The sequence below is a fragment of the Ascaphus truei genome, chromosome 8 (genome assembly GCF_040206685.1).
Source record: "Ascaphus truei isolate aAscTru1 chromosome 8, aAscTru1.hap1, whole genome shotgun sequence".
Lineage (NCBI taxonomy): Eukaryota > Metazoa > Chordata > Amphibia > Anura > Ascaphidae > Ascaphus > Ascaphus truei.
Window position 1 is genome coordinate 755,662 of NC_134490.1, and position 11,384 is coordinate 767,045.

Sequence of the window (11,384 nt, forward strand, 5' to 3'; positions counted from 1 at the left end):
TATTCTGATCTATACAAACACGTAATCTGATCTATACACACACGCATTCGCGCGCACACTTATTCTGGTCTATACACACGCACACTTATTCTGATCTATACAAACACGTATTCTGATCTATACACACGCACACTTATTCTGATCTATACACACGCACACACTTATTCTGATCTATACACACACGCATGCGCGCACACATTTAATCTGATCTATACACACACGCATGCGCGCACACACTTATTCTGATCTATACACACACGCATGCGCGCACACATTTATTCTGCTCTATACACACACGCGCACACTTATTCTGATTTATAAACACACACTTATTCTGATCTATACACACGCACGCACGCACACTTATTCTGATCTATACACACACGCACACTTATTCTGATCTATACACACACGCACACTTATTCTGATCTATACACACACGCGCGCGCACACTTATTCTGATCTATACACACACTTATTCTGATCTATACACACGCACGCACACTTATTCTGGTCTATACACACGCACGCACACTTATTCTGATCTATACACACATGCACACTTATTCTGATCTATACACACACGCACACTTATTCTGATCTATACACACACGCACACTTATTCTGATCTATACACACACACGCACTTATTCTGATCTATACACACACGCACACTTATTCTGATCTATACACACACGCACTTATTCTGATCTATACCAACGCACACACTTATTCTGATCTATACACACACGCGCGCACACTTATTCTGATCTATACACACGCGCGCGCACACTTATTCTGATCTATACACACGCACGCACACTTATTCTGGTCTATACACACGCACACACTTATTCTGATCTATACAAACACGTATTCTGATCTATACACACGCACGCGCACACTTATTCTGATCTATACACACACGCACACACTTATTCTGATCTATACACACATGCATTCGCGCGCACACACTTATTCTGATCTATACACACACGCATGCGCGCACACATTTAATCTGATCTATACACACACGCGCACACTTATTCTGATTTATAAACACACACTTATTCTTATCTATACACACGCACGCACACTTATTCTGATCTATACACACACGCACACTTATTCTGATCTATACACACACGCACACTTATTCTGATCTATACACACACGCACACTTATTCTGATCTATACCCACGAACGCACTTATTCTGATCTATACACACACGCATGCGCGCACACTTATTCTGATCTATACACACACACACGCATGCGCACACACTTATTCTGATCTATACACTCGCACACGTATTCTGATCTATACAAACGCGCTTATTCTGATCTACACAGATGCGTATGCGCACACTTATTCTGATCTATACACACGCATGCGCGCGCGCACACTTATTCTGATCTACACACACGCAAGCGCACACACTTATTCTGATCTATAAACACACGCATGCGCGCGCGCACACTTATTCTGATCTATACACACGCATGCGCACACACTTATTCTGATCTATACACACACGCATTCGCGCGTACACACTTATTCTGATCCATACACACACGCGCACACTTCTTCTGATCTATACAAACGCGCTTCTTCTGATCTACACAGATGCGTGTGCGCACACTTCTTCTGATCTACGCGCGCACTTCTTCTGATCTACGCGCGCACACACACGGGCACACGTACACGCTTATTCTGATCTGTTATATACACAAAGCTGAGCTGCAGTACCCAGGTGCATCACTACCCACAATGCTGGTGGAGGGCGCGTACTGGTCGCAGTGGGCGTGTACCTGCACTGGTGATGCGTTGGAGTACCCGCCCATGGTGATGGGCACAGAGAATTGCTCCATGAAGACGGGCAGAGTGCCAAGCTTCCCCGGGAACACAAAGTCAAACAGGGACCACAGCTCCCGCAGGTTATTCTGCATGGGGGACCCCGACAGGATAATGCGGTGAGGGGTGCGGAACTGGCGGGAGAGAGGGGGACAAGATAGGAAGCACCTGCACAATGCATCGCTCTCTCTGTATAACACACACACACAGCCATCTCAGCTCGCTTCTCTGTATAACACACACAGCCATCTCAGCTCGCTTCTCTGTATAACACACACAGCCATCTCAGCTCGCTTCTCTGTATAACACACACAGCCATCTCAGCTCGCTTCTCTGTATAACACACACAGCCATCTCAGCTCGCTTCTCTGTATAACACACACAGCCATCTCAGCTCGCTTCTCTGTATAACACACACAGCCATCTCTGTTAGCTCCTCTGTATAACACACACACAGCAATCTCTGTTAGCTCCTCTGTATAACACACACAGCCATCTCAGCTCGCTTCTCTGTATAACACACACAGCCATCTCAGCTCGCTTCTCTGTATAACACACACAGCCATCTCTGTTAGCTCCTCTGTATAGCACACACACAGCAATCTCTGTTAGCTCCTCTGTATAACACACACAGCCATCTCAGCTCGCTTCTCTGTATGACACACACAGCCATCTCTGTTAGCTCCTCTGTATAACACACACAGCCATCTCAGCTCGCTTCTCTGTATGACACACACAGCCATCTGTTAGCTCCTCTGTATAACACACAGCCATCTCTGCTCACTGTTGGTATAACACATACACACACCGCTATCTCTGCTCGCTCTTGGTATAACACACACACCGCTATCTCTGCTCGCTCTTGGTATAACACACACACCGCTCTCTGCTCACTCTTGGTATAACACACACACCGCTATCTCTGCTTGCTCTTGGTATAACACACACACCGCTATCTCTGCTCGCTCTTGGTATAACACACACACACCGCTCTCTGCTCGCTCTTGGTATAACACACACACCGCTATCTCTGCTCGCTCTTGGTATAACACATACACACACACCGCTATCTCTGCTCGCTCTTGGTATAACACACACACCGCTCTCTGCTCGCTCTTGGTATAACACACACACCGCTATCTCTGCTTGCTCTTGGTATAACACACACACACACAGCTATCTCTGCTCGCTCTTGGTATAACACACACACCGCTATCTCTGCTTGCTCTTGGTATAACACACACACCGCTATCTCTGCTCGCTCTTGGTATAACACACACACACACACACCGCTATCTCTGCTCGCTCTTGGTATAACACACACACACCGCTCTCTGCTCGCACTTGGTATAACACACACACCGCTATCTCTGCTCGCTCTTGGTATAACAAATACACACACCGCTATCTCTGCTCGCTCTTGGTATAACACACACACCGCTCTCTGCTCGCTCTTGGTATAACACACACACCGCTATCTCTGCTTGCTCTTGGTATAACACACACACACAGCTATCTCTGCTCACTCTTGGTATAACACACACACACACCGCTATCTCTGCTCGCTCTTGGAATAACACACACACCGCTATCTCTGCTCGCTCTTGGTATAACACACACACAGCTATCTCTGCTCGCTCTTGGTATAACACATACACACACCGCTATCTCTGCTCGCTCTTGGTATAACACACACACCGCTATCTCTGCTCACTCTTGGTATAACACACACCGCTATCTCTGCTCGCTCTTGGTATAACACACACCACTCTCTGCTCACTCTTGGTATAACACACACACCGCTATCTCTGCTCACTCTTGGTATAACACACACAGCCATCTCTGCTCGCTTCTCTGTATAACACACACAGCCATCTCAGCTCGCTTCTCTGTATAACACACACAGCCATCTCAGCTCGCTTCTCTGTATAACACACACAGCCATCTCAGCTCGCTTCTCTGTATAACACACACAGCCATCTCTGTTAGCTCCTCTGTATAACACACACACAGCAATCTCTGTTAGCTCCTCTGTATAACACACACAGCCATCTCAGCTCGCTTCTCTGTATAACACACACAGCCATCTCAGCTCGCTTCTCTGTATAACACACACAGCCATCTCTGTTAGCTCCTCTGTATAGCACACACACAGCAATCTCTGTTAGCTCCTCTGTATAACACACACAGCCATCTCAGCTCGCTTCTCTGTATGACACACACAGCCATCTCTGTTAGCTCCTCTGTATACACACACAGCCATCTCAGCTCGCTTCTCTGTATAACACACACAGCCATCTGTTAGCTCCTCTGTATAACACACACAGCCATCTCTGCTCACTGTTGGTATAACACACACACACACCGCTATCTCTGCTCGCTCTTGGTATAACACACACCGCTATCTCTCGCCCACCCACCTGTTTGCACGCCATCGTTACTCCTGCATTGGGGTTGCGGATCTTGTGCCCCTCGTCCAGGATGATGTAATGCCAGAAGTGCCTCTGCAGCTCCTCCTGCATCAGGCGGACGTAGGAGTACGAGGTGATCAGGACCCCACGGCCGGTGCCCAGCTCTCTAATCAGTTTCACCTGCGCCACAAGGTCAGAGGTCAGCAACCCGCGTCAACGCATTCACCCTATAGCCAGAGCTACAAGCACAGGGACCCTATAGCCAGAGCTACAAGCACAGGGACCCTATAGCCAGAGCTACAAGCACAGGGACCCTATAGTCAGAGCTACAAGCACAGGGATCCTATAGTCAAAGCTACAAGCACAGGGACCCTATAGCCAGAGCTACAAGCACAGGGACCCTATAGCCAGAGCTACAAGCACAGGGACCCTATAGCCAGAGCTACAAGCACAGGGACCCTATAGCCAGAGCTACAAGCACAGGGACCCTATAGCCAGAGCTACAAGCACAGAGACCCTATAGCAAGAGCTACAAGCACAGGGACCCTATAGCCAGAGCTACAAGCACAGAGACCCTATAGCAAGAGCTACAAGCACAGGGACCCTAAAGCCAGAGCTACAAGCACAGGGACCCTATAGTCTGGGCTATAAACCTATAGCCTGAGCTACAAGGACCCTATAACATTATTTATAACCACCTTTGCTGGGTACAGTGACCCTGTAGCATTATTTATAGATAAAGAGACGTTCCAGCAGAAAAGAACCCCTTACCCCACCCATCTCCCCGACCCCCACCCACAGCCCCGACCCCCACCCACAGCCTCCTTGCCCCCTCCCCCACTCACAGCCCCCTTCCTCACCAACCTGCCACAGCCCCTCCCCCACCACAGCCCGAGCCCCCCCCCACCCCCAGTGCCCCCCCTCCCCCACCCACAACCCCCTCCCCCCGAGACCCCCCTCCCCCCCACAGCCCCCTCCCCCCCCACACAGTCGGGAACACAATCCAGTAGGATCCCTTGCAGGCTGACGCGTCACAGTACGCAGTGGGCCTGGAAGCGAGCAGGTAAGGGGCGTCCGAGAGGCGCGCACGCGGCTGCCGCGGGGACCTAGCCTAAAGACACTGCGTGTGAAGCCGGGTTCAGTTCCCGCTGTCAGCTCCTTGTGACCTTGGGGCAGTCACTTTATCTCCCTGTGCCTCAGGCACCAAAAACATAGATTGTAAGCTCCACGGGGCAGGGACTGTGCGTGTAACATTCCTACCTACGTGTTGCGTGCCGCGCGCTGTGCTGTAACGCGCTTTGTGTCCCGTTAGGGGAAATGCGCTATAGGAAATAAAGTTATTATTATATGGGAAGTGGAATAAGTAGGCTTAGGTGACGCCTCTGTGTGGCAAGCAAAACGTTATACCCGGCATCACTATATGAACACTGCGCAGCACAGCTCCCGTACCAGACATCCTCTTCTGAGCCCCGCGTAACACAGCATCATTGTGAGTACCGCTAATAAAATCCCGCGCCCCGGCTTTAATGAAGCGCTCCCCGCAGGCGTCCCGTGACGCCTCCCGGAGCCCGGGCCGTCCGTCTCACTTCAGGTTAGATTAATTGGCCTGTGCCTGTAATTACCCTGACGCGGCAGGATCTGCGCGCTCCGGGGACCCCGGGAAGCGCAGGCAGCTCGCAGAGAGATAAATCCGCCTGTCAGCGCGGTAACGCGCGGCTCATCGTGCGCTTAATTACACCTCCAGCACCGATTAAACAAGGAGCAGCCCGAGACCTGCGCCGCGACAGACTGGGGGCCTTGGAATTTAACGGGTAGCAGTGTATAGCAATACAGAGTATGTCTTTCTATTTCAAACAAACCCTGGCGCCCCCCCTCAGCACAACCCACACAGCCCCCTGCTATTAACAATCACTAGAGCCGCCCCCACAGCGGGAAGCAGCTAATGCCAGCGTAGAAAACGCGTCAACTGTGCAGAACTGGCAAGGGTGCGTGTGCTAGAGCTGCCTTTCAGTACTACATTCCCTGCGCAGGGGCCGCGGGACACGGTTTGCAGAACGGTGAATAACGCAGTCGGGCGCGCTCACCTTTTGGCCGGCGTGGGTCCCGGTGTCGTGGAGGACGGCGACGCGGAACGGGGGCCACCAGGCGTGGAACTCCGTCACCCACTGGTTGCATGACGGTGGCCGGGCACACGATGATACTGGGACCCAGCCCCTCGAACCTGGCAGAGACAGACCAGCACTCAGGGGGTTAACAAGCAGGCATTTCCCCCTCCTGCCAGGCCTCGTCCTGAAGCGCTGCAGGGAGCGCAAAGCGGACGCGCAGAGCTCGCAATCTAAATATACAGGACCAGGAGGCGTCTTGTGGGGGCCAGAAACAGACATGAAATAGCACTGCTTAGTAAATGGGGCCCAATGTCCTCGTGAGTGGACGCTGGCAATGGGGACTATGTTCACCCACTTCAAAGGCTGTGATGTTATCACTGAGTCCCCTCTTGCTCACAGATAAGGGGCAGTTTCAGGACCCCCCGGGAACTGGCAGAAAATGAACAGGAATTCAAGGCCAGACCCACTAAACAGTGCTATGCTTCAGCACGCGCTCATACGCGCAGGAGGCTATGCTTCAGCACGCGCTCATACGCGCGGGAGGGGGCTATGCTTCAGCACGCGTTTATACGCGCGGGAGGGGGCTATGCTTCAGCACGCGCTCATACGCGCGGGAGGGGGCTATGCTTCAGCACGCGCTTATACGCGCGGGAGGGGGCTATGCTTCAGCACACGTTTATACGCGCGGGAGGGGGCTATGCTTCAGCACGCGCTTATACGCGCGGGAGGGGGCTATGCTTCAGCACGCGTTTATACGCGCGGGAGGGGGCTATGCTTCAGCACGCGTTTATACGCATTCATACGCGCGGGAGCAACTCCCAGGGCCCCCAACCCCAACAGGTTTTAAGGATATCCCTGCTTCAGCACAGGTGGTGCAGTCATGACTGAGCCACTGATTGAGCCACGTGTGCTGGTGCAGGGATATTTTGAAAAACCGGACCTGTTGGCTGTCCTGGAAGACCGGCGTTGCCCGCCCGCTGCCAGACTGGCGCTTGCGCAAGAGCGTCAGCGGGAAGACACACACACGCCAAGAATTCATTAGGAGTGTTACCTCTTTAATTTCCAGTGCCCTGCAGCCCCCTCGCTGCCACCGGCTCTAACCCCCCCCCCCCCCCCCCCTAAATGAATTAAAGGAACAATGTAACTGACATGCGGTGAATAATTCAGCAGGACTGGCCCTCCCTGTAATCAGGCGGATTAAAGATTCATGAGCGGCTCAGACTGGCAGTCTGCTGGGCCGGCACTTGCCTGTAACCGGAGCCCCGCGTCCTCATCCGGCTGTAGCTCAGGCCTGCCAGAAAGGCAATTATCTCAATGGTTTTACCCAATCCCATCTCGTCTCCCAGAATGCCCCCAGCCTGCTGGCAATGCAGCTCCCACAGCCAGCGAACACCTGTCTGCTGGTACCTGTAAAGGAGAGGGGGAGAGGGAGGCGGGGAGAGGGGGGGGAGAGGGGGAGAGAGAGGGGGGGGGAGAGAGAGACGGGGGGGAAAGAGAGAGAGGGGGGGGGAGAGAGAGAGGGGGGGAAGAGAGAGAGGGGGAGAGATCAGCGGGGAGAGAGAGGGGGAGAGAGAGAGAGACGGGGGGAGAGAGAGAGAGGGGGGGAGAGAGAGAGAGGGGGGGGAGAGAGAGAGAGGGGGGGGAGAGAGGGGGTGGAGAGAGAGGGGGGAGAGAGAGGGGGGAAGAGAGAGAGGGGGGGGGAGAGAGAGAGAGGGGGAGATTGGGGGAGAAAGAGAGGGGGAGATTGGCGGAGAGAGAGAGGGAGATTGGCGGAGGGAGAGAGGGGGAGATTGGCGGAGAGAGAGAGAGAGAGAGAGAGAGAGAGAGAGAGACGGAGATTGGCGGAGAGAGAGAGGGGGAGATTGGCGGAGAGACAGAGGGGGAGATTGGCAGAGAGAGGGAGAGAGAGGGGGGGATTGGCGGAGAGAGGGGGGGAGATTGGCAGAGAGAGAGAGAGAGAGTGAGAGAGGGTGAGATTGGCGGAGAGAGAGAGAGGGAGATTGGCGGAGAGACAGAGGGGGAAATTGGCAGAGAGAGAGAGAGGGGGAGAGAGGGAGAGAGAGGGGGAGATTGGCGGAGAGAGGGAGAGAGAGGGGGAGATTGGCGGAGAGAGGGAGAGAGAGGGGGAGATTGGCGGAGAGAGGGAGAGAGAGGGGGAGATTGGCGGAGAGAGAGAGAGGGGGGGGAGATTGGCGGAGAGAGAGAGAGAGGGGGGGAGATTGGCGGAGAGAGAGAGAGGGGGGGAGATTGGCGGAGAGAGTGAGATTGGCGGAGAGAGAGAGAGGGAGAGAGGGGGGAGATTGGCGGAGAGAGGGAGAGAGGGGGGGAGATTGGCGGAGAGAGGGAGAGAGAGGGGGAGATTGGCGGAGAGGGAGAGAGAGGGGGAGATTGGCGGAGAGAGAGAGAGAGAGGGAGATTGGCGGAGAGAAAGAGAGCGGGGGGGAGATATTGGCAGAGAGAGAGAGAGGGGGAGATTGGCGGAGAGAGAGAGAGGGGGATATTTTCGGAGACGGGGGGGAGATTGTCGGAGGAGAGAGATAAAGAGGGGGAGATTGGCGGAGAGAGAGGGAGATTGGCGGAGAGAGAGAGAGGAGAGAGAAAGAGAGAGAGGGAGAGAGGGGGGAGATTGGCGGAGAGAGAGGGGGAGATTGGCGGAGAGAGAGAGGGGGAGATTGGCGGAGAGAGAGAGAGAGGGGGGGAGATTGGCAGATAGAGAGAGAGAGGGGGAGATTGGCAGAGAGAGAGAGAGGGGGGGAGATTGGCGGAGAGAGAGAGAGGGAGATTGGCGGAGAGACAGAGAGAGAGAGAGGGGGAGATTGGCGGAGAGAAAGAGGGGGAGATTGGCGGAGAGAGAGAGAGGGGGAGAGAGAGAGGGGGAGATTGGCGGCGAGAGGGAGAGAGATTGGCGGAGAGAGAGAGCGAGAAAGAGAGAGAGGGAGAGAGGGGGGGAGATTGGCGGAGAGAGAGGGGGAGATTGGCGGAGAGAGAGAGGGAGAGATTGGCGGAGAGAGAGAGAGAGAGGGGGGTGAGATTGGCAGATAGAGAGAGAGAGGGGGAGATTGGCAGAGAGAGAGAGAGGGGGGGAGATTGGCGGAGAGAGAGAGAGGGAGATTGGCGGAGAGACAGAGAGAGAGAGAGGGGGAGATTGGCGGAGAGAAAGAGGGGGAGATTGGCGGAGAGAGAGAGAGGGGGAGAGAGGGAGAGAGGGGGAGATTGGCGGAGAGAGGGAGAGAGATTGGTGGAGAGAGGGGGAGATTGGCGGAGAGAGGGAGAGAGAGGGGGAGATTGGCGGAGAGAGAGAGGGGGGGTAGATTGGCGGAGAGAGAGAGAGGGGGAGATTGGCGGAGAGAGAGAGAGGGAGATTGGCGGAGAGGGAGATTGGCGGAGAGGGAGAGAGGGGGGAGATTGGCGGAGAGAGAGGGAGAGAGAGGGGGAGATTGGCGGAGAGAGAGGGAGAGGGGGAGATTGGCGGAGAGAGGGAAAAAGAGGGGGAGATTGGCGGAGAGAGGGAGAGAGAGGGGGAGAGAGGGGAGAGAGGGGGGGAGATTGGCGGACAGAGAGAGAGGGAGATTGGCGGAGAGAGAGAGAGGGAGATTGGCGGAGAGAGAGAGAGGGGGGGGGGAGATTGGCGGAGAGAGAGAGGGGGAGATTGGCGGAGAGAGAGAGAGAGAGAGAGAGAGGGAGATTGGCGGAGAGAGAGAGAGAGGGGGGGGGGAGATTGGCGGAGAGAGAGAGGGGGGGAGATTGGCGGAGAGAGGGAGATTGGCGGAGAGAGAGAGAGAGAGAGAGGGGGAGATTGTCGGAAAGAGAGGGGGGGGAGATTGTCGGAGAGAGAGAAAGAGGGGGAGATTGGCGGAGAGAGAGGGAGATTGGCGGAGAGAGAGAGAGAGAGAGAGAGAGAGAGAGAGGGGGAGATTGGCGGAGAGAGAGAGAGAGGGGGAGATTGGCGGAGAGAGAGAGAGAGAGAGAGGGGGAGGAGAGTGGAGAGGGCGAGGAGAAGGGAGAGATCGGAGGAGAGGGTGAGGCGAGAGGGTGAGGCGAGAGGGCGAGGCGAGAGAGAGAGAGAGAGAGAGGGGGGGGAGATTGGCGGAGAGAGAGAGAGAGGGGGGGGGAGATTGGCGGAGAGAGAGGGAGATTGGCGGAGAGAGAGAGAGAGGGGGGGGAGATTGGCGGAGAGAGAGGGGGAGATTTGCGGAGAGAGAGAGAAAGAGGGGGAGATTGGCGGAGAGAGAGAGGGGGAGATTGGCGGAGAGAGAGAGAAAGAGGGGGAGATTGGCGGAGAGAGAGAGGGGGAGATTGGCGGAGAGATTGAGAGAGAGGGGGAGATTGGCGGAGAGAGAGAGAGGGGGAGGAGAGGGGAGAGGGCGAGGAGAGGGGAGAGGGCGAGGAGAAGGGAGAGATCGGAGGAGAGGGTGAGGCGAGAGGGCGAGGCGAGAGAGAGAGAGAGAGGGGGGGAGATTGGCGGAGAGAGAGAGAGAGGGGGGGAGATTGGCGGAGAGAGAGGGAGATTGGCGGAGAGAGAGAGAGAGAGGGGGGGAGATTGGCGGAGAGAGAGAGAGAGGGGGAGAGAGGGGGAGATTGGCGGAGAGAGAGAGAGGGGGGTGATTGGCGGAGAGAGAGCGAGAGAAAGAGGAGGAGATTGTCGGAGAGACAGAGGGGGGAGATTGTCGGAGAGAGAGAGGGGGAGATTGGCGGAGAGAGAGAGGGGGAGATTGGCGGAGAGAGAGAAAGAGGGGGAGATTGGCGGAAAGAGAGAGGGGGAGATTGGCGGAGAGAGAGAGAGAGAGAGAGAGAGAGGGAGAGAGGGGGAGATTGGCGGAGAGAGAGAGAAAGAGGGGGAGATTGGTGGAGAGAGAGAGGGGGAGATTGGCGGAGAGAGAGAAAGAGGGGGAGATTGGCGGAGAGAGGGAGGGGGGAGATTGGCGGAGAGAGAGAGAGGGGGGGGAGATTGGCGGAGAGAGAGAGAGAGGGGGGGGGAGATTGGCGGAGAGAGAGAGGGGGAGATTGGCGGAG

General features: G+C 55.1%; 1 protein-coding gene across 1 annotated transcript in view; it reads right to left on the reverse strand.

The window, feature by feature from the left end:
• ERCC6 (ERCC excision repair 6, chromatin remodeling factor) overlaps window positions 1-7,780 on the reverse strand; it is a gene marked incomplete at its 5' end in the record, with an annotated part of 118,697 nt that extends 110,917 nt beyond the window's left edge. The window contains 5 exon segments of the mRNA XM_075610267.1: window positions 1,813-1,989; window positions 4,276-4,446; window positions 6,351-6,437; window positions 6,439-6,487; window positions 7,620-7,780. Coding sequence (XP_075466382.1) covers window positions 1,813-1,989; window positions 4,276-4,446; window positions 6,351-6,437; window positions 6,439-6,487; window positions 7,620-7,780 — 645 coding nt within the window.
• Window positions 7,781-11,384: the final 3,604 nt, after the last annotated feature.